This window comes from Aedes albopictus, chromosome 1, assembly GCF_035046485.1.
Source record: "Aedes albopictus strain Foshan chromosome 1, AalbF5, whole genome shotgun sequence".
Classification (NCBI taxonomy): domain Eukaryota; kingdom Metazoa; phylum Arthropoda; class Insecta; order Diptera; family Culicidae; genus Aedes; species Aedes albopictus.
Window position 1 is genome coordinate 191212455 of NC_085136.1, and position 24248 is coordinate 191236702.

At 41.5% G+C, this 24248-nt stretch overlaps 2 protein-coding genes across 2 annotated transcripts in view; one reads left to right on the plus strand and one right to left on the minus strand.

Moving 5' to 3' along the window:
* The window catches only part of LOC115257165 (hemicentin-1), a 499013-nt gene that overhangs the window by 362086 nt on the left and 112679 nt on the right, over nucleotides 1–24248 (minus strand). The window lies entirely within an intron of this gene.
* LOC134286265 (uncharacterized) lies at nucleotides 12301–16716 on the plus strand. Its single transcript, XM_062847855.1, has 2 exons — nucleotides 12301–13460; nucleotides 15249–16716. Exons 1-2 carry the CDS (start codon nucleotides 12683–12685, stop codon nucleotides 15440–15442), a joined length of 972 nt encoding a protein of 323 aa, XP_062703839.1. The 5' UTR covers nucleotides 12301–12682; the 3' UTR covers nucleotides 15443–16716.

Genomic DNA, 24248 nt, shown 5'->3' on the forward strand with positions numbered 1-24248 from the left:
AATCCATCAGAGATTCATGCTCATACTCCTTCAGGAATTGGGCCAGGAATTTTCAAGGGATTCCTTCAAGAATCGCTCCAGGTTTTTTTTTTTCTTCTAGGATTCCGCCGAGGATTCTTCCTGGAGCTTCTCCAGAGATAACTCCCAGAAGACCTTCGACGATTCATCCCGTAATTCTTTCCGAGATTTCTCCTGAGACATCTCATGGGATTTACTCCGGAATTCGTTCAGGTATTTATTCCCGGATTACTTCAGGATTTCTTCACAGGATTTCTTCAAAGGATTCAATGTAATTTGTTTTGAAATCCATTCAATAATGTATTCCAAAACTCGTCCAGAGATCTCTCACGGAATTCCTGCAGAATTTCCATCCGGATTTTCTCCAGGGAAATTCCTTCAGAAATTTCACCCGCGATTGCTCCAAGGATTGTCTCTATGATTTTACTAGGCAATCGTCTTGTAATTCATCCAAGGATTCATTCTGAAATTCCTCCAGGGTTACTCCAGAGATTCCTCCCGGTATGCTTACAGTTTTTTTCAGGATTTTTCAAAGGATTCCGCCTCCCCTCACTCCCCTGATTACTCCAAAAATTCTTCCTGGGAGTCCTTTCGGGATTACTCTAGCAATTTCCCACAAGCTGCCTGCAGGAAATTTACCAGGAATTCCAGGGACACCTTCCGGAATTCCTCCAGGGGTTCCCTCGTGATTACTCCAAAACTCATCAAGAGATTCCTCCAGGAATTATTCCTGGGATCCAGGGATACCTTCCAGGTTTCCCAGGATGGTTCCAACAGTTTATTCCAGAATTTCTCCCGGGATTCTCTATTTTTGAAGATACCTCCAAGGATTCCCCGCCGTGAATACTCCGAAATTTCCCCAGGCATTTTTAGAACAAATCTTCTTGGGATTCAACCCAGGATTCCTCCAACGATTTCCTCCGGAACTTTTCGCAGGGTTCCAACAGGTATTCTTCCCAATTTTTTTTTGACTCTTATACTTTAAGCTGAATATGACTGGACAATGACAGTAAAAAACAAACGAAAATGGTTAAATAGAGATTTTAGTTAATACACCTGCAAGATGACTCACTCCTAGTAAGCTATGATACCATTTCATAATTGTGCGTTCTCTTGTGAATATTATTTGTAGAATATTGTAATAGCAAACGATGGCTTGAATGGTTTGAATGAGCTCTCAGATGTTGAGAACCCATATTTGCAGGTATATTATTTTTGTGAACCACATCGTAAAACTATGTTTATTTTATCGAGCGTCAACGGGTCAAACTTCTCTACGATAAAATGCTGCCGCATTAGTGGTAAACTTGAAAACAAAGCTTTTGGCACTAGCTTATCCCATTGTGCGCACAGAAAAAAATATTGAATATTAACTGGAGCAGAAATTGTAAATAAGCGGAATTTCAGGTATTGTAATCTAATTTTTAACGTAAATTTCCGATAAATATCATGCACATGGAATTGGTCATGAACTGAGCTCAAAATCATGCGTTCAAATTTAATATTACGAGTTGAATCCTGCTGCTTTGGACGTTCACCTTGAAATTCAGCTAACTTTATCAAGTTTTTACACGATGTTCATGTAAAACTAGATGTTCGACGGCTGGACGGGCAGCGCTCAAGTTGTTGTTAGTCAGCCATGTTGGTTGGTTGTTTGTTTTCTGTTCCGGTGGAATGTAATAATATTATCGGTAACATTGCTAGAAATATATATATATATTATAGATTATAAGTTAGTTTGAACAGTGACAGTTCCTGGATGCTTTTAATTATGTGAAAATAGTGCAGTCGTGTCGTCTTTTTCAACAACGTAACGCAAAAGAAGCAGTCCGTCAAGCAAAATAACCACTGGTGAATCACAGTTTGTGCTTTCGAAAGGGCAATATCCGACGAACAACAAAATGACGCATTCCCACTAAAAGCGGAGCCAGGACAGTAGTTAGGAAGCGGCGGATGCCGACTTGGAGTGAGCGGAAAACAGGACGACTGTCGATTGGATGCTGCGAGAATTTGAATACAATCAATGAAATGTATGTAATAATAACAGTGTGTCAGTGATGTTGTAGTGTTGCAGTGATTAGGCAGTTTTGCATTCTTGGTATTTACAACAAATAAATTGAATGAAATTCGTATTGGTTTATTATTGGTATTTGAATTCACAATCCTCGGTTTTCCTACAGTTATGGCCTTCGTCAACATTCACTCTTCGTTGTTTGTTATCATCGTTCTTCTTTGTTCGTTTTGTGGCCTGAAAAAGACTATACCAATAGACGCCTTCGCTATGGTTTCCGCGATGCCTGAAATTTACATGGATAGGGACAACTATACGTGTAAAATATAACTCTCGTGTAATAATGTGTGATTGTTTGCATTCCCTTTATGTGCATTATATTACGCACAATTTTACACGTTTTGTTTTATCTGTGCGGAAAATCCTGTGAAAGAAGATTTAGTTTTTGCTTTGCAGTCAGCAGTAGGTACCGGTGATGCACGTGGTTTGATGTAGACTAATTGTAACCATGCTGATGAGGATTGAGCGTTGAAGTGTAAATAGGGGTTTTGGTCAGCTTAATTAGGCTACAGGATGCTTGGGCGAACTCAACACAACCCTGGTGGTCAATAAGCATGACTTTGAAAATAAGTATGATAAAATTAAACAAAGTCATCTTTTCAAACTTCTTAAGGTAAACAAGATATTATTTTTGTATTTGATGGAAAACGCTGTACTGTTGGCTCTCAGAAATAAAAATAAAATAAATAAAATCACTTTCTTCCACAGTGGTAGCGCATCAAAAAGCCGACAGATTGCTACAAAGTTATAATCATATTAAAAGAAGCTATAACCTTACGAACCGATGTGTAAATACCGCTTGGTCTGCAGTTCTGCTCGAATAAACCTTCTCTTTACAACTCTTTACAACGTCTATACGTCTGACCAGCCACTTGTCTGCCAAGTCTAGTAGAAAAAAAGTTTCGAATCACCACACATCTGCAGTGTGTCTACTGTCGACAGCCATAACAAAAAAGAAGCAACAACTCGATACAGCAATAAAAGTCCCATTTGTTACATCTAGTTTGAACTGCTGGTTGTGTGGAGCTAATAATGTTAATTTTACGATGTTCATCAACCGAAGCATACAAACTGTCTTCTGATGGTCCTTCCTTGTACATTTCCTCCTGTGCTGTCATCTGCGGCAGTCAGTGGTGGTCAGGCTCTGCGTGCTGTTTTACCAAACAGTGGTATTGTCGAATGGACATTGCCAACTCGTGATTCAACGTAGATATATGTGTATTTCCTATACTACTCGAAACAACAGCATCAAGGGAATATGTGCACGGCAGCTTCGAGCTCCGTATCCTGCAATCGAACGGCACAATCTGACCGAGATTCTATCAGCCATGTATTGATGAGCATTATTATTATTACGACAGCAATTATACGATTATGACAGATCCATAAAGTGGATAATGTGGAAAAGATGTTCCTCCCCCTCGTGGTCGTCATAGACTCTTATGTGACTACTTATACCTACTCGCTGTTTTATCTTTGTCGAGGGAGGCAATCTCAACTTTCGTACTCGAGCGCAGGAGATGCTTTACACAGTGGTTATGAAGTCGTGGAAAAATGAGGTTTTTAAATATATGAACGAACAACATCTTTACAGTTTTGAGAAATTCAGGCCAAACATGTCTAAAGGTCCTATCTGCAGAAGAGTGGCTCTCTTAGGTTTCACTCTCTTTCGTTAATATCTCAGCTGTTTATTTGTATTGTCTCCTTGTATTGAACGATGGTCAAAACAGTAATCTTTTGATATGTACTGCAAAAGTAGTTGAAAAGTGTACCATTACATTGCAATAATTGAAAGAGAAAGTGAACAAAGAGAGCCTCTCAAATGCAGATAGGACCTATTGAAATGTTTGGCCTGAATTGTGTTGAAAACAAATAAATATTAAAAACATACTTACCAAAAAGTTGAACGTGAATGTAAATCATACGAGATTTTCTCACTTCTTGTTAGCAGTAATCCGATACGTAATGGTCTAATATGAAGTTAGGATGATAGTGATACGTTACATCACCATTGGCGAATCAAGCTTTTTTCTTGCTCACTTTCCTAAACAAACAAGAGAAAGAGAAGGATCGAAAGGGGTTCCGCGGCACCCCTATGCATTCCGCTCTTTCTCGTGTTTATCAAGGAGGAATAAAAGCTAGATTCGCCAATGTTCAAAACTTTAAACTAGTTTTTTTTATGCAAGCAACTATCATGAAACTGTATTCATGATATTTCACATTTCAACTATGACAAACCGAATACATTTGCATTGCAAGAACTTCAGTTTGCACGAATCAAATTTAAAAAAAATGATGACATAAATGCTAACTACATATGGTACAGCGATAAACTTTGCATACAATGTTTAGGATGTTTGTGAAATTTGGTTGTATGATTTCTGAACAAGTGAAAGTCTCACTGACACATGAATAATTCTAGACTTTCGATCCACTGTGCATCAATGCCAAAAGTTTTTCCTCTGCCAAACGTGTAACCGAATTATGTGTCGCCAAGAACTGGGGAAAGAGTAAGCGCAGTCTGAATGTATCGACCATCAACAGTATCAACACCACCATCATCCCCATCGTCAGCGACCGTCCTCATGCCCGCCAGTCTAGCTCCAAGCTAAGTTGGGAAGATATCATGTGACAATATTTGGTTCCTCGTCTATTGCCTTTACCAGAAGGAAAAACAGCCCGGCGTACCCTGCAAAAGAGAAAAACCAGAGAAACAAGATTGTATAAATTCAGTACCATAACAGAATTAAACTCATATATGGTTGGCAATCACTGTAATGTTCTTTATTACAGTTCCATGGTTGTGTTTCCGGACAGCTTGTGTATCAGGAAAAGGAAGTGGGTTTTCGTGGAAATCGGATTTTCTTTTTCAGTGGTGCAGCGAAGGATCCTCGCCTCGTTTTGTTGGTATTGGTAAGTGGCCAACAGGAGAAAAGAAAAACACAGACCCGGCGAGCCAGATGTTTCACTCCATGGAATGAATAACTTTATTCGGACGAAAAGTGCAAATAGCGTAAAAATTGGTGAAGATGAAATAACGCGTGCAACAACGGTTGGGAACTAATACATAATTCATGAACACGGTGTCCGATTTGAGTTTTACGATGCAGCATGAACGTGTCCATGCATTTCAAGATGATGAGCGATTTCCGTGGTTTTCGAATTAAAGGCTACTCAAATCATTGTACTTGTAGTAGTGGAAGTGGAAATCTGAATTTTATGGAATAATATTCAATAAGGTGCAAGCCTAGAATAACAAAAGTACCATGCAGTGAACATTTATCGGTTTCTGGAAATTTGGTCGAATGCCGTTTGGCCGAATTATGATCAAAATATTAGAGTGGGTCAACGTTGTATGGAGAAACTTTAAATTTGATCGCATCAACCCGGAACATAGCTTTTTCAATCTATAGTAGCGTCCAAATCTTGCATAGTTGTTTTGGACGCTAAAAGAAATCGAAACAGCTTTGTTCCGAAAAATCGACTTTGTTGACCCAGTCTAATACCCATATTGCATGGTTTTAGATGTTCAATCTCCTTGAAACAGGCACCATATTGATTTTTGTCGTCGCTATTATGGTCATTGTTCCGCCTGTATACATTGGACACAGGCCATCTTCCTCACACTAAACATACCCATAATGCATGATTTTGGAGTCGAAAACTACTTAAAATAGCCGCTATTTTGAATTTTGTGCCGTCATCTTGAATTTTTGATCACTTGGACTTTCAATCGAGGATATTTTGGTCGCCATTTTTGGATTCCAGACATCTTTTCCATAGCAAGTGGGTATACTGCATATAACATGGTTTTAGATACTGAAAGCAGCCACCATCTTGGATTTTGTGCCGCCATCTTGAATATGTGTGTGGTTTTTGGATTCCAGACATCGTTTTATGCCAAATACTCATGTTGCAAGGTTTTAGAGACTTAAGCTCCTTTAAACACATCTTAAGTTTTGGGCCGTCATCTCGGATTTAAGTCCGCCATATTGAACTTCGCACCGAAATCGTGGATTTTCAGGTTTCCATTGGTGAACATCGTAAAAAACTCGTCAATCATGCTACAGGTTAGAAATTCGGCGCAATTTGATATGTCATGATGGGATTTGGTTCAGTTTTTTATATAACCAATTCCACCGGAGTTCGTCCGGATCACAAAATGGCCATAGCTTCGGAATGCCTGGACCGAAAGGGACCATTTTTAACACCAAATAATCCTGTAAGATTCTGGTTCCATTCGTGCTGAAATTCGAAAATAAACCAATGGGAAGTACCTTTAAAGTAAGTAATGTGAATTTTGTGCTCAGCCATACCAACACACACACATATATAAACACAGTCATCATCTCAGTTCGTGGAACTGAGTTGATTGGTATACGTGACTCGACCCTCCGAGCCTTCTATCGAAAATCCGTGTTTTTGTGAACATATACACTTTCAGTAAAATTTGATGTAAGAGAAAGGTAAAAACACACAATATTAAATTTCATAGAAGTTTGCCTTGCGAAGGTAAAAGTCCATTCATAAAACATTCCGATGACCAAAAAAGTGCACTTCCTTTGAAAGTATACGTTTCTTCATGAATTCAGATTGGCCCAGATAAACCATTTCAATGGAAATGTAAATCAAGAAGCCAAGATTCCACAGCTTAACTCAAGCCCCCTCGAAAAAGCAAAATGCGTGCATCCATAACTGAGATACGAGAGCGGCAACGTTCGTCCAGCAACTGCAAGCCAGTAGCAACCGCTTCTCTCCATGTGCTTGTGGTTACGCAAAGAATGAGAAACTCTAATTTAATTCCCACCGAACAAATTATAACAAACATCATGTTAAATTATAAAAGGATTTAAAATTTTAGCTCAACTTCCTACCGACAAATGCCAGCAGGACCCAGATTTGCGGCAAATCCAGTAGTGTGCAGGTGGTAAGGTGAAAAAAAGGAATAAGCGGAAGATCTGTTGGTGTTCTTCTCGTCTGGCATCCTTGGTTGCTCCTCGGTTAGGTCTATTCCAGGCAAATTCGGTACCACATTTAATATTGTTTTGAAACCTTATCAACAATCAACATAATAATGCGAAATTTGTTTCGAGTTGTGAAAAACATGGCATTAGCATAACAAACAGTAAGAAACAATAATGGAACTGAATACTATCAGTGAAAACAACGAACTTGTCTGATTCTCTTTTCAAATTGAAGGCCTCTATTCCTGATAAGAGAAACCCTGGAGTGCTTTTTTAAACAAACTCCAAAAGCAAATTCTGAGGAAAATACTAAAGGGTTTCCTAAGGCGTTTCTGATGAGAACCTGCAAGCCAATACTGTGAAATTTCTTGAAACCTTTTACCTGAATCCTTAGGAAATCCCAGAACAAAAATATTAAGGAAAACCTTAGAGGTTCTCTGAAGACTTTCCAGGGGGGATTTCGGATTCCTTAGGATATTTTTGAAGGCTTTTTTGAAGAAGTCCCTAAAAACATTCCTGTGGGAAAATCTAGAGGCATACCTGAAGAAACGTTTGAAGACATTCCTGAGGAAATCCCTTATGAATTTCTGGGAGAATCTCTGAAGACATCAAGATATGAAGGATATCCGTGAAGACATTCCCGCAAAAATATCTGAATACATTTTTGAGGAAATCTGTGAAGACATTTTTGAGAAAATCCTCAAAAGGCATTTCTGAGAAAGTCCTTGAAGGCATACCTAAGGAAATCTGTATACAAACTTGAGGAAACTTGTGAAGACATTTCAGAAGGAAACCTTATGAATAAATTCCTAAGAGAATCAATTAAGACATTCCTGAGTAAATCCCTTGTGATATTGCTAAGATAATCTCTTAAAGTATTCCTGAAGGTATACTTGAAGGCACACCTAAGGGAATCCTTTAATGCTTTCCTGAAAGAATCCCTGAAGGCTTTTCTGAGGAAATCCCAGAAGGCATTTCAGAAGATATCTCTAAAATATTCTTGAGTAAATCTCTAGAAATATGCCTAACAGAATCTGTTATTATGAATTATATAATTTTGAGGGAATCCCTAAAATCATATTCCTGAGGGAATTGTTGAAAACATTCCTGAAAAAAATCCCTGACAATATCCCTTAAGGTATTTCTAAGGGATATTCCTGCCGTCATTCCTGATGGAAATCCTCAAAGGTATGACTGATGGAATCTCCAAAGATATTGCTGAGGGAATCCCAGAATACATATCTGAATGAGTCCCTGAAGATATTTCCGAGAAAATCCCTAAAAGTATTCCAGCAGAAATCCATGAAGATATTCCTGAGGAAATCTCTGAAAGGCATTCCTACGATATTTTCAAAGGTATTACACTAAAACCTCTTTTTGCACTTTTGTTGAAGTTGGCAATCGGTAACGGTTACACAGTTTGTTGGGAAAATTTTCTGTTCAGGTCTCCTTAAGGTGGGCATGGTAAAGGCTGGGTATGCTGCGCAATTCAGATCCCATTGTGATCCACTAGCCTCTGCCCAGCAACTCCTATCCCTACCTCCACGCGGTACCGGCCGGAAACTATGAGCAACCTTAGGGAAGATCGGGTAACCAACCCCGGTGGAAACTTTGGTCGTAGGCTGACAGGGAAGGGGGGGTTTGCTTCGGCAAATCTGAGTGCCTGTTCTCCAGGAGGAGCGGCTCACAACAGCGTCTGATCCCCATGTTAGGGGCGGCTGATCTACGTCCGAGTGCCAGGGAAGGACTCTAAGCTCAACTGTGCACTATGGTCCTCCGGAAAGTAGGGGGTTGGTGTCAGGCCCTACGAGCCAGCCGTAAAAAAAAAACCATTGTAGCGGAAAATCAGCAACAGAATAATACGAACCAAGACCAACAGCAACGACCCCAGCGAACAAAAAGGACTTGCGATTGGAAACTCGGTACGTGGAACTGCCGATCTCTCAACTTCATTGGGAACACCCGCATACTCGCCGATCTACTGAAGGACCGCGGGTTCGGCATCGTAGCGCTGCAGGAGGTGTGATGGACAGGATCCATGGTGCGAACGTTTAGAGGTAATCATACCATCTACCAGAGCTGCGGCAACACACGCGAGCTGGGAACAGCTTTCATCGTGATGGGTGATATGCAGAGGCGCGTGATCGGTTGGTGGCCGATCGACGAAAGAATGTGCAGGTTGAGGATCAAGGGCCGATATTTCAACTTCAGCATAATAAACGTGCACAGCCCACACTCCGGAAGCACTGATGATGACAAGGACGCGTTTTACGCGCAACTCGAACGCGAGTACAATCGCTGCCCAAGTCACGACGTCAAGATCATCATAGGAGATTTGAACGCTCAGGTAGGCCAGGAGGAGGAATTCAGACCAACGATTGGTAAGTTCAGCGCCCACCAGACCATGTAACCCGCCAGCCTGTCGCGCTTTCCCGTTCGTAAGTGAATGGCTTAAGCGCCACTCCTAAAGGAGACCACCCAACAGTTTGCAGGTTTGCCCGGCCTGAGACCCTTCCGGGTAATGGGTTAATTTTTGGAACAGGGGAAAGTAGCTGACTGGCTGCGTTAAACTATTCGCAGTACTACAGAAGATACGAACGATCACAATGCCCTAGAAGTTCAAAGTGCAAAACTTCAAATGCTTCAAAACCTAGAGTCAACTGAGCGGGGTTTATCATCACCGGCCAGCTAGAAAGTCCCTCCAAAACGGATTATCTCCGAATTGAGAGTTGCCAAAGGTCGTTCTCGGGCCGACTTACCCAGTACAACAAATTCAAACTACAGAGAAACGAACGCGAACCACATGAAAATCCCTCACAAGACACTAATCTATCGAATACAAAAACTACATCAAGAAACGTTTGGGAACCACTGTATTACTTTATTGACGACACTACAAATGTCCCTACCTGCTATAAAAGCACAACGCAAGTTTTTTTGAAACGAACGGATCAGTACATACACATATTTATTCCTCGATCGATCTTCTCTTCATGTTTGCCTAGGTCTTCTGTCTTTCCCTTTCCTACTCATTTGATAACTATCATTCCCTAGTGTGTGTTTCGGTCTACGTCATTCCCCTACCTCGCTGTCGTACTACTAACGCACAGCGGCGCCGGCTAGATTCTCCCCTACAGCTGCAAGTGTGTGTTCTGTTCGTTCGGTGTCGTACGGTTCGGGTATCGGTATCGGTGTGTGAAATTGGGGCTACGAAATTTCTGAACCCTGTCACTGATCGAGACGGCTACGGGCTGTCGATTGTGCCGTACTGTCTCATGCGCATGGACGACACAACGGAAACATGTAAGCTTGGTACTTACGTTGACTCTACCATGGATTTACGAGATGTGGGGGTGGATTGTGGGTGGATTGCGCGGTGACACGCGACGTCGGTGGGCACACGGAGTGTTCTCTGGCCTACTCCGGCCCGGGTTGAACGCGCGATCCGAGGGTTCGCGCTTAATCCTACCTCCACTGGAAACGTGGGCTTACGCGTGAACGCGGCACATGCGTTCGAGCGTCCTACGGAACAATGACTTGTTGGCAGTTGGCGTTGTTCTCCGACGCGGCAAATGATGGAGGCCTGCCTGTCTAGGGCGCGTTTCTTGGCGTGACGCAACCCTCTTCCGGCCACGTGTGCCCCGGGAATCCTTCAAACTCGAAAGGTGGATTCAAGAGCGGTTTCTAACGGCAATGGCCTAGCTGCCACGAATCCTGTACCCAAATCACAATACACAAATTATGCCACATGAACACCGAAATCATAATCCGAACTCTTACCCTTTGGTTCAGGTTTCTACACACACTTGACACTTGCTCCTAATCTTTCCTAACGGAACTAACAAGCTTAGTGGGAAACACTATTAGGGAAAGCTAATTAGTTATTCCTACTTAGGATTCTCATGTAGATTCACCTATTAAATCACACCACGACGCGGGACAAGAAAACGAACCACTCTTGCCTCTTCCACAATTCGATTCGAAGTGGACGATCAAGTCTGGGATTAGTCCTCTGATAGGCCGCTAATTTGTGACCTTCGGCTTCGAGGTCGCGAATTTGGACGAAGTCCAATTCCGCGAGTGCAACATTCTCAGAATTTGCACCCGAAACTTCAAAGGCATTGTGATCTCTCTTTCCAACGGCCGCCTTAAAACCTTCAGTCAGATTCTCTCCCCAAGTTCGGTGGGAGTGCGCAAGCCGAACGGGAAAGGTCAATAAATCCTGAAAGGATTTTAGGACAGGTCGATGCCCGCCGATGGCATCACAAATTGCGCGCATTCAATTTAGCTGGCTTGGGTCCATTGCATTTGGGCGCGTGTAACTGGATGTAGGGAACTCATTTGAGCAAGCGTATGCCAATTGCATATCTGGAAGATAGCGATCTTTGTGCGGTGAATCAATTTTGAATTTAAATGGAAAAAACGAATAAACATGCAACATAATTAATTTGAAAAAGATTTAATACATTTTACAGTGAACATGTATAAATAGAAAAGCGTACTTGTTACAACCAGACGAACATAAACGGCCTACGACTCTTTGATTTTGCCGCCTCCAAAAATATGGCCATTCGTAGCACCTTTTTCCAACACAGCCTCCCTGGAGATCACCACAGCAGACGGAATCTCAAATCGACCACGTTCTGATTGACGGACGGCACTTCTCCGACATTATCGACGTCAGAACCTATCGTGGCGCCAACATCGACTCCGACCACTATCTGGTGATGGTCAAACTGCGCCCAAAACTCTCCGTCATCAACAATGTACGGTACCGGCGACCGCCACGGTACAACCTAGAGCGACTGAAACAAACGGATGTCGCCTCAGCAAACGCGCAGAATCTTGAAGCCGCGTTGCCAGACGAGGGCGAGCTTGACGTGAAAGTAACCATCAACGACGCAGCAGAGAGCACCATCGGGTACGTGGGACGGAATCGACGGAACGAATGGTTCGACGAAGAGTGCAGAACGGTTTTGAAGGAGAAGAATGCAGCGAGGGCGGTAATGCTGCAGCAAAGGACTCGACAGAACGTGGAACATTATAAACAGAAGCGGAAACAGCAGACCCGCCTCTTTCGGGAGAAAAAAGCGCCGCCTGGAAGAAGCGGATTGTGAAGAAATGGAACTGCTGTGCCGTTCCCAAAACACACGGAAGTTCTATCAGAAGCTCAGCGCATCCCGCAACGGCTTCATGCTACGAGCCGAAATATGCAGGGATAAAGACGGACCCCTCCTGACGGACGGACATGAGGTGATCGAAAGGTGGAAGCAGCACTTCGATCAGCACCTGAACGGCGTGGAGAACGTAGGCACGGGAGCCCACGGCAACGGAAGAAACGACGACGCCAGTGCAGCGGAGGACGGAAATGAAGCAACTCCCACGCTGAGGGAAGTTAAGGATGCCATTCACCAGCTCGAAACCAACAAAGCAGCTGGTAAGGATGGTATCGCAGCTGAACTCATCAAGATGGGCCCAGAAAAGTTGGCCACTTGTCTGCATCGGCTGATAGTCAGGATCTGGGAAACCGAACAGCTACCGGAGGAGTGGAAGGAAGGGGAAATCTGTCCCATTCACAAGAAAGGCGACCATTTGGAATGTGAGAACTTCAGGGCGATCACTATTTTGAATGCTGCTTACAAAGTGCTACCCCAGATCATCTTTCGTCGTCTGTCACCTAAAACGAATGAGTTCGTGGGAAGTTATCAAGCCGGCTTCATCGACGGCCGGTCGACAACGGACCAGATCTTTACCGTACGGCAAATCCTCCAGAAATGCCGTGAATACCAGGTCTCAACGCATCACCTGTTCATCGACCGCGCAGAGAATCATGGACGAAAACGGCTTTCCTGGGAAGCTGACTAGACTGATTAAAGCAACAATGGACGGTGTGCAAAACTGCGTAAGGGTTTCGGGTGAACTATCCAGTTCATTCGAATCTCGCCGGGGACTGCGACAAGGTGACGGACTCTCATGCCTACTCTTCAACATCGCTCTGGAAGGCGTGGTGCGACGAGCCGGGCTCAACAGCCAGGGAACGATTTTAACAAAATCCGGTCAATTTGTGTGCTTTGCGGACGACATGGACATTACCGCTAGAACATTTGGAACGGTGGCAGAGCTGTACACCCACCTGAAACGCGAAGCAGCAAAGGTCGGACTGGTGGTGAATGCCTCAAAAACAAAGTACATGCTGGTAGGCGGAACCGAACACGACCGGATCCGTCTGGGTAGTAATGTTCCGATAGACGGGAATGCTTTCGATGTGGTGGAGGAATTCGTCTACCTCAGATCCTTACTGACGGCTGACAACAACGTGAGCCGTGAAATTCGGAGGCGCATCATCAGCGGAAGTCGGGCCTACTACGGACTCCAGAAGAAACTGCGGTCGAAAAAGATTCACCCACGTACCAAATGCACCATGTCCCGAGCAGAAGCGAATAACAATAGCATAAGAAGCTGTGTTATTTGGGCAAAATAACTGAATAATAAAATCGATTATTTCTAAGTTATTACCATAACATATTGTGTTATAAACTTGTCTGTCATAAGCAGCAAAATAACAAATTCCATAACAAAAAAATGTTCCTGGAAAACCATTTCAATAACTTGTTTTGTTAGTTTCAATAACAACTTAATAACAGCGAAATCGGAAAATATTTCAATAACAAATTTTGATATTAATATGTTATTGATAATAATCGGAGAGCAGAATTTTCTATGATATCGAACTCGTTACTAAAAAAGTTATAATACTCATTATATAAAATTATTCGCTTTGTCTCACAAACCCAAACATGAGGTTCATCACTCTGAAGAAATATTTTCAAATGATCGAAAAATCATATTCAGCTTTAAATTCATTCTAAGAGATTTGAAGTCGCAAGATAATCGAACTTTAGTAATTTCCTTGGTAATTTCTATATTATCAAATACGACGAGCTTCGATTTCCACCTGTAATTTATAAACTGTTCTACTTTAATTGTTTTCGGAGCACGGTTTTGAAATCAACACGTGTACTCGAAAAAGCTTGATCGTCGATAGCATTTTGTGACCTTTTTTTCAGCATAAAAACTGAATAATTTTAAGAATTCTCAACAGTTTTGCAGAATTTTTCGGGATATTGGAAATATTGTACAGATTATAATCTATTTTTACCTTATTACATTTTTTCTGGAAAATTTGTTATAATTCCTCTGATTTTTTCCTGGATTCCTCCAGGACTTTCACCAGATTTATTTTGCAATATTTTTTTCTAAAATTCCTCTATTTATTTCTCTAAGAATTCCGTTTTTAACTCCTTTTATGTTTATCAAGTAACTTTGTCATAATATTCTTCCTGAAATTTGTCGACAGACTCCAAAAATCTTTCAGAAATTTCTCCGAGAGCTCTTCGACGGAATCTTCCATGGATTTTCGAAGACTCTTCTAGAAATTCCTCCAGAATCCTGCTTAGAATCCCTTGAAGGATTTCTTCAGAATTTCCTGTGATCATTAGTCCTGAAGTTCATCTTAAGAATTCTCTGAAAATTTCTTAGAGGATTTCACCAGGAGTTTTTCCGAAGGATTCTCCAGGAGTTTTTCAAAAGATTCTGCCAAGAATTCTAATAATTGCACAGAAGAATAACCTTCGGAATTTCTAAGAAAATTGCACCAGGAGTTCTCTTGAAGACTTCTCCAGGGATTTACCGAAAGGTTCCTCCAGAACTTCCAAGTACTTATCCGAAAATTATTTAAGGAATTCTTAAAAAGAGTCGTTCAGAAATTTCCTTCTTAACTGAATACAAAAATGGAACAACACAAAGGGACACGTCATAATTGTCGAATTGTTGCTGTGATTTCAAAACTTGTTACTGTTGTGCTATTGCTGATAAGTTGATCAATAGTACAACAATAACTAAACTTGTAGATCAATAAAACATGTTATTTAAATATAATTTAGTTAATGTATATCAATAGCTTGATTATAACAAAATGAGATAGTCCAACAAAATTTGTTATTGAAATGCTTTGCCTTGATAATTTTATAATAACAAAACAAGATATTAAAACAGGTTATGTGATTTCGTAGTTATTAATTTGCTATTCTCCTCTGCTCGGGGTACAAAACGCAAATAAGACCGTTTCACTACTCTACGGGCACGAGACATGGGTCATGCTCGAGGAGGACCTACAAGCACTCGGAGTTTTCGAGCGACGCGTGCTAAGAACGATCTTCGGTGGTGTGCAGGAGAACGGTGTGTGGCGGAGAAGGATGAACCACGAGCTCGCTACACTTTACGGCGAACCCAGCATCCAGAAGGTGGTCAAAGCCGGAAGGATACGGTGGGCAGGGCATGTTGCAAGAATGCCGGACAACAACCCTGCAAAGCTGGTGTTTGCAACTGATCTGGTTGGCACAAGAAGGCGTGGAGCACAGAGAGCACGATGAACGGACCAGGTGGAGCGTGACTTGGCGAGCATTGGGCGCGACCGAGGATGGAGAGCGGCAGCCACAAACCGAGTATTGTGGCGTACTATTGTTGATTATGTCTTGCCTTAATGATGTTAAACAAATAAATGTATGTATGTCTCCTTAAGGTGAGTATATGACAAAGCCGTGCCTCGAATTTTCGAGAGCACAAATCTGAAGAACCGAATGTCGTATTGCGATAAAAAGTTGATCGATTGGTCACCACCAATACAATCGGGTTCTTCAGATTTGTGCTCTTGAAAATTTGAGCTGTGACTTCGTCAGTGCAGAAGCTGTTTGGAAGTAGTAATCAAACGTTTATTATGAATTCAAGTATTTTCCTCCGACGATGAGGTCTGCAATAATGCTGAAAATATTATTTGTAACGGTTGTATACCTTGGTAACGCCAATGTTGGTTACACAGTTTGTTAGGAAAATTTCTTATTCAGTTTTTCTGAAGTGTTGAAGCTATTTGGACGTAGTAAATAAACGTTTACTGTTAACTCAAGTATATTTTTCCGGTGACATCCGTCCTTCCAAACCCTATTCTCTGCAACTATGGAAACAATGGCCAGGGGGCGTTTAAAGGAAGGTTGCAGTGGCGTTTCAGAGAGTCCCAAGTAAAGTAGTTTCAGTGCGTACCAGGAGATCTCAGGGGCGGTTCAACGGAGTTTCAGGGGCGCTTTAAGGGGTTTCATGAGTGTTCCTGGGGTTACAGGGACGTTTTAGTGGGTTTCAGGGGATACAAAGAGGTTTGGAAGAAGTGGCTAGAGGTCTCAGGGACGCTTCAGAGGGTTGAAGGGCGTTTTAAAGGATTTTCAGAGAGTACCAGGAGATCTCAGGGGCGCTTCAGGGGTCTCAAGGGCATTTCAGAGGGTCTTAACCCCACACTACCTGAACTTTTTTTTCGAGTGCAGATTGTCTCCCCATGGTTTAGAAGAGAAAAAAAGATAATTCATCCCCGAGGTCTCTAAACGCATCCCTGAAGGCAATACTGAGAATCCCTGAAGACATTTAATAGGAAATCCCTAAAGGCAATTTGTAGGAAATTTTTGCAGGCCTATAATAACGTTTGTCTCACTAACATTCCCTCCCATCCTCGGTGACCGCAAGGACGTGGTCAGCGCCGTTATTGACGTTACTATAATTGAGAGTTCTCGAACTGTGCACATTGAGAATAGTTAGCTAGTCCCAAGCCCAACTCATTGGTTCATTGTGCAATGTCGATTGCTTTGGTCAATCACGGAGTAGCAACTACGAATTGTGTGGTCATCTATGCTCATGTTCATGAACATGCTCATGCTCATGCTCATGCTCATGCTCATGCTCATGCTCATGCTCATGCTCATGCTCATGCTCATGCTCATGCTCATGTTCATGCTCATGGTCATGTTCACGCTCATGCAATGTTTGCAGGCCTATCTCAGTGAATCCGTGAAGGGATACCTAAAGATAATTCTAAATGTATTTCTGAAAGAGGAGGATATTTAAGAAATTCCTGGAACAAACCCTGAAGCAATCCTTGAAGAAATTCATCAGGGAATTTCAGGTCTTGTAACTGTCAATTAGGAAGCCACCCACATAAGCAAAAAATGTCCTCACTTTTTTGTTCATTCACCGTGGAAGGTATCGTTTCGGCTTCCAGGTTTGTGGTGGAATGATGATCTCCTCCATGGTTCACGGTGGGAAAGATATTACGGCGGGATTGGTAGGTAACTCTCAACGCGAAAGACTTGAATCCGGCCTCACGGATTTAGCCAACCGGGAAGCGGGAAGGGAGCGCAGTGTGGGGCCGAAACGACAGAGATACACACGGTGCGGTGGTGGCGCGGCGCAATTTGTATGCCTGGTGTGCGGTGTAATGTGAAATGATTTATATCTTCTCCCTCATATACGAACACAGGCGAACGGAAGTTTTAATCTGTTTGGTGAATTATGGTTAGCAGAACTTTTGCCGCTATTATTCATAAAAGCTTCCTGCGGTTGATGAAAAACTTGGAGTGCAGAACAGTTTCTGGCGGTGGTGGCGGAGAGCACCGCGCTGAAAGCTCTGCTGGTGCCTGAAGAAAGTGATTATAAAATACCTGGAGCATGTTATTCGGTTCCGGCTGGAATCGCTCGCCAGGAAGTTTCGTCTATGTCCCCTATGTATGTATGATGAAAATGAAACTCGAAGTGTATGTACATCACGTACCGCAAACTGATTAGTGGTACTGGTGCTTTCGCTGCCATTGCCTGGAAACAGATTAAGGGATGATCCAACGTCGTTGCCATGGTGCGATGGAAGTAGGTCAAACCCTGAGGGATGAACGGAACACACCTGTTTACCAAAATCAGAGAGCGGAATTCAGTGGTTTAAGTTCAGTTGATATTAACTGATTGTAGCTTTATAGGAGGAGTAAACATTGTTGCGAGGAGATAATAGATCTGATGTAATGCCAAAAAAATAAAATCGGGTAAATCAATATAAGATTTAAAAAGCATTATCATTGAAAAGTTGCAATTTATATTGAGGTACACTCCCGATCAAACAGCGCTCTGAAAATAGAAATGTAAAAACACATAAAGAGTCAAGAGGGCCTATAACTCTTTACCACATGGAGTTTATAACAACAGAACACCCTGAAGGTTAAGATTTCTTAAGGTAATTTTACTTAATATAATTTTACTAGTGCTCGGAAACGCAGTTGAGTAAAAACTGGACAGTTACATATCAACACATATGAAGATTTTTAATCGGATTCGTAAATGAATCAGTCGGCTGAATACTCGTCATGTGATACCCGGTATCAGTAGCTTGGCTCCAGAAGCAAGTTCTCCTCCCATGTGGTACCTGAGTCAGCAGTGGCCAGCCAATGCTTTGGCCAAGGAGGTGTGTGTTGATCTGCGGTTCCCAGGAGTTTGCTCTAGTAAACCGAGTACCCGTAGACGATAATTGCAAGAAAGTGCATCTTCTTTAAGATGAATGTGTAGTGGCGCAACGTCAAAGAAAACTTCGAGTGCTGCCGTGGGAGTTGAAGAGAACGCTCCAGACATCGCCATTAAGCACATCCTTTGGAGATGGCCTAATTTTGATCGGATCGTTCTCACTTCGCCCTTTGTCACCACACAAGACATCTATAGGCCAATTTTGGATGAACAAGAATTGATAAACTTGGGTATTAGACCCCAAATTGTACCAAAGGCTCGTCGCCATTTCCCGAAGGCCATACAAGCTTTAATGATTTTGAACTCAATGTGAGGTGTCCAGGAAAGCTTGCGTTGCGTTGCGTGGTAACGGTGTAATTCGTAGATTGAATACTAAAAGTTGTCATGTTAAAACTTTAATACTCCTATTCTAATTGCTTATGGAATGCTATTTGGAAAGGAACAGCTATCTAATCAGATGTTGAAGTAGAAAAGACATGAGAACTTCCATTGTCGGCCACGCCCATCTTCTCCGTTACGAGCATAGAAAAGGATGTGATGATATGACACCTACTTCACAAGAGGTCAGCGACTCACCGTCGCCCCCATAGGTGTCAAGGAGTTCGATACTTGGAATGGGTTGATTTGTGATTTACTATAAGTGAGCGATGCGAAAAGATTCAGATTGTGTAAGTGTATTTGAGTAGATCATGTAGACATGTTGGTGTGAAATCAGTCTTGGGCGGTAAGTTTTGCTTTTCCCGACGTTTCGGCTTTTTATTAAGCCTTTTAAAGGGGTAAGCTGTCAACCGTTCCTCGCCAGCTTGCCCCTTGAAAAAGAAAATAACCTCACGTATCGGAAACCTTATCTGGGCATCTTGCCAGATGGCATTGCAGTTTTGAGGAATCAAAAGGATTGTTTTAGATTTGTTCATAGTTTCGTAAACTATATGAGTGTCAATATTGCGCATTGCGTAGTTGAAAGTGCGACGAGAAAGTGCGGAATCTCAAATAAAAGTGCGATTTGGTGTCAGATCATTTCGGTGTCTTCACCGGTGGAAGACACCAGAACGATTTGATGCAATATCGCACTTTTATTTAAGATTCCGCACTCTGCCGTAGTCCAGTTAGCAATGCAATAAACTATAATTCCTCTAGGATTTTTTTTTCATAGCTTGTTGCTTCGGGGATTTGTCCTGGGATATCTTTAGTGGATCCTCCTCTTTGAGGTTTCCTTCAGAAATTTCTCCAGAGATCCTTCAAGGTATTTCTTCAGAGATATCAACAGGGATTTCTCCATATATTCCTTCCAGAATTCCGCAAGAGATTGTTCCAATAATTACATCTAGAATGATTCGAAGTATTTTTGCAGGAATTTATTTAAAAAAATCTTTCAAAAAATTATACCAGCGGTTATTTAAAAATAATCCAGGAGTTGCTTAAAACATTTGTACAAAAAATTCTTAGGGATCCATACAAGTATTCCTTCAATAATTCAATGAATTCCTCCAGGGATTGCTAATGAAATTTATGCAAGGAGTCTTTCAAGAACCCCTCTAGGAATTTCTCTAGAGACTCCTCCAGATATTCCTACAGGCATGTCTCCAGGCATTCCCCCAGGAGTTCCTTCAAGGATTTCTATGGGGATTCCTCCAGAATTATCCCAGGAATCCCTACCGGAATTCCTTCAGAAATAATTATTGCAGTTTCTCCAGGAATTCCTCCAGGGATTCCTTAAGAAACTCCCCCAGGAATTGCTCACAGAGTTAGTCCAGGAATTACTCTAAGAATTCCTCCAGGGATTCCTGTATAAATTCATCCTGAAACTCCTCTAGAAATTTCTTCAGGGATTTCTTCAGGAATTATTCCAGGTATTCCTCCAGGCATTCCTTTAGGATTTCATCCAAGTATTTCTCCGTGAACTCCTCCAGAAATTACACCAAGAATTTCTCCAGGAATTACCCCAGGTAAATTCAGAAATTTCTTCAAGAAGTTTTCCAGGGATTCATCAGGAAATTTTACCAGGAATTTATCCTACAGGGATTCCTCTAGAGATTCCGCCAGGAATTTTTCATGGATCCTCCAAAAATTGCCCCAGGAATACACCAGGAATTCTTCAGGGATTCCTCTGAGGATTCTTCCAAAGATTCCTCCAGAAATTCTTCCGATGATTCCTCTAGTATTTACTCCAGGAATCCCTCCAGATATTCATGTTGAAATTCCTTAAGGAAATTCTTCAGAAATTTCTCCAGGAATTGCTTCCAAAACTCCTTTAGAGATTCCTCCAGGAATTCTCCCAGGGATAGTTCCACGAAATTGCCCCAAGAATTCCTCTAGGGATTTCTCCAGGAATTCCTCCTAAGATTCCGCCATGATTTTGTCCAGAAGTTCCTGCAGGAATTGCTCCTGGGTTTCCGACAGAAATCTGTCCAGGAGTTGCTCCAGGCATTCCTCCTGGGGTTTCTCTAAAAATTGCTTAAGGGATTCCTCCAGGGTTTTTTTCAAGAATTCCCACAGGTATTCTTCAAGAATTTCTCTAGAAATATCTCTAAAGATTCCTCCAGGAGCTCATCAAGAGGTTTCTTCAGCATTGCCCCAGGAATACCTTTAAAAATTCCTCCAGACATTGATCCTAGAGTTCCTCCTGCAATTTCTACAGAAATTACTACCGCAATTTCCTTCACAAATTCCCCCAAAAATTCCTCCCGGATTCCAGGAATTACTCCAAGAATTTCTCCAGGGATTCCTGCATGAACTCCTCCAGAGATTCCTCTAGGAATTCTTTCAAGGATTTCTTCGGGAATCCTCCAGAAAATCCTCCAGGGATTCCTTTAGGAATTACCCCAGAAATTTCTCCTGGAATTATTTCAGATATTCCTCCAGGCATTTCTCGAGGAACTTCTCCAGAAATTCTACCAAGAATTCCTTCAGGAATTACCACAGGCATTTTATCAGTCATTGGTCCAGGAATTCCTCTGCGATTTTGTTTCAGAAATTCCTACAGCAATTCATCCAGGAATTTCTGCAGGAAATCTGCCAAGGATTCCTTCAGAAATTGTTTCAGGAATTTCTGCAGTAATTCTTTAATGATTTTTTCCAGGGATTCCTCCAGAAATTCTTCCATGGTTTCCTCCAGGAATTAATCCAAGAATTTCTCCCAAAGGGATTCCTCTGGAAATTATTACATAGATGTTTCTCCAATGATTCCTCTAGGGACTTCTCCAGGAATTCTTCCTAGGTTACCGACAGAAATTTGTCCAGAAGTTCCTCCAGGCATTTCTCCTGAGGATTCACTAGAAACTGCTCCAGAGATTCCTCCAGGGATTTTTCCAGGGTTTGCTCCAGGAATTCATACAGGAATTTCTCCAGGGAGTCCTCAAGGAATTTCTCCTGGAATTCTTCCAGGGATTCTTCCAGATATTCCTGCATGAATTTATCCAGGAATTTCTTTGGGAATTCCTCCACGGATTAATCTAGGAATTCTTTCAGGGATTTTCATAGAAATTCATCCGGGAATTCCTCCAGGGATTGCTATAGGAATTCATCTAGAGATTGCTCCGGGAATTTTTCTAGAGGCCCCACCCAGAATTCCTCTAAAGGTTTCATCAGGAATTCATCTAGGAATGCATCCAGGGATTATCCAGTAATTTCTCCAAGGATGAATCCAAGAAATCCTTCAATTATTCCTTCAGAAATTCATTCAGGAATTTCTCCAGGGGTTCCACCAGGGATTTGTCCAGAAGATTATCCAGGATTTTCTCCAAAGATTCATCTAGGAAGGGGATTTCATCTAGGCTTCAGGGATTTCTCCAGGAATTCCTTCTGTAATTTCTCAAAAAATTTCTCTTCGGATTCCTCCAGGAATTCGTCCAGAAATTCCTCAAAGGATCCATCCATGAATTTTTCTAGTAATTCTTATAGGGATTTCTGATGCGGTTTGTAAGGATTCCTCCAGGAATTCATCCAGGGATTCCTCAAGGCATACTTTCAGAAATTCCTCCAGGGATTCCTACAGTATGTACTCCAGACATACCTACAGGAACTCCTCTAGGGATTTTTCCAAGAATTCCCTCAGGGATTACTCCGAGAATTCCTGTAGTGGTTCCTTCAGAATCTTCAGAATCCGGATCTTTTCTAAAATTTATTCAGGGGCTCGTTGAAAAATTTCAGTAACCCGTCAATCATCTTTTCCAGGGAATCACCCAAGATTTTTTTCCAGGATTTCCTGAAGAGTTTTTGAATTACTTGAAGGATTTCTAGAGGAATTGCTCCAGTGATTTGTATTGGAATTTTTTAATATAATTTTAGAGGGATAAAGTAGCAAAGAAATTCTCCAAGAAGTCATCCAGGTATTCTTTCAAATTCATCTCCGAGAAATCTTTAAGGAGTTCATCCACAGATTTATTCAAGAATCCATTCATGAACTTCTTCAAGAATACTCCCTGCAGTTCCTGCACAGTAGTAGTCGTCCTGCGATTCTTTCGGAAATATATCCTGTGATTCTTACACAGTCACTGTAACTAACTTTAAATATATAAGTACTTACATGCTAGAAGCGCTTTCATGAATTCATCTAAAGAAGATAATTTCGGAATTCTCCCAGGAACTGTCCAGGAATTCCTCCAGGGGATTTCCAGGATTTTTCTTCGGAAATACTTCCAATAAATTCTTCAAGAATATCTCCATGGATTCCCTGCAGAGATTCTTACTAGGACACATCAAGCTTATATGGGGAAAACACATCTCAAAAAGTTTGATGGGCACCCTTTTCAGTTCGTTCTGATTTTCAGCTTAATTCATTTACAATTGGGCGGTGCTAAACTCGTCTGAAGTTTGTATGGAGGTTCCTCTGGAAAAACCACAAATTTATCACCGCCACCAGCACCACACTGATTTGTATAAAATATGTGAGGTTTTTTTTAACGTAATGTACAAAATACAATAGCGTGAATGCTGAAAAGTGCAGTAATGCTTTTCAAGAATATCATGTTATTATTTTCAATTTCATCGTGTTACGTTTAGTTATAAAAGGTAGTTGGTATCAATTTGCTGAGGCTGTTCAAACCAACCCCCCCCCCCCCCCCCCTTTTGACCATATAGTTGTCTACCTCTTCTTTTTGGCGTTACGTCTAAACTAGTATAACGCCTGAATCGCTTAGAGTTTAATGAGAACTTTGAAAAATATTATAACTTCTTCAATGAACATTTGAATTTGTGCATTGTTTGATAGACACGCAAATACTCGATGCCCAATTGCCCAAAAAAGTCAATGAAATTTATAGTTACTGACTAGAAATCACCTTCAGCATGGTTTTAATGAATACACTCGCGTTTACGCTTCAGCTATATGGGCCCTTTATAATGTGATATCTATTTACTCTGAGGCTCCGAAAACTTTTACTGTATTGAATTCCACAAGGAAGCATTTATCCAAGCATTTATCAATATTATTCTGTAATGCTGCTAGAAATTTTAGAATTTCTTTGGGATACCCAAAAAAGAATTCCTTCGAAAACTTATGAGTTCATTATTCGGCGATTAAAGAAAAAGTCGTACAAAGCATTGCTATTTATAAATGTAATTCTAATTCATATTTCTGGTATTATATTTCCAAACAAAACTAATAGAATCAATCACATTGTCCATATTGGACAATGATCTTGTTAAGTGTGACAAGTTGAGAACAGTCCCCAATAACTATCAATTTAAACGCATATTATGCCAAATCAATGTCTATTATAGATCTATGTTTATCATCAACACAGTGGCTCTCGTATTTTTTTTTGTAATTTCCACATATAAATTTCGGGGGGGGGGGGGGGGCTGGTGGATTC

Bases quoted from the DNA above. Each gene is read 5' to 3' on its own strand.
- LOC134286265 (XM_062847855.1), top strand. From the start codon at position 12,683: ATGCTGCTTACAAAGTGCTACCCCAGATCATCTTTCGTCGTCTGTCAC. The intron at 13,461-15,248 runs GTACCAAATGCA...GGAGTTTTCGAG, and splicing joins GTCGAAAAAGATTCACCCAC to CGACGCGTGCTAAGAACGAT.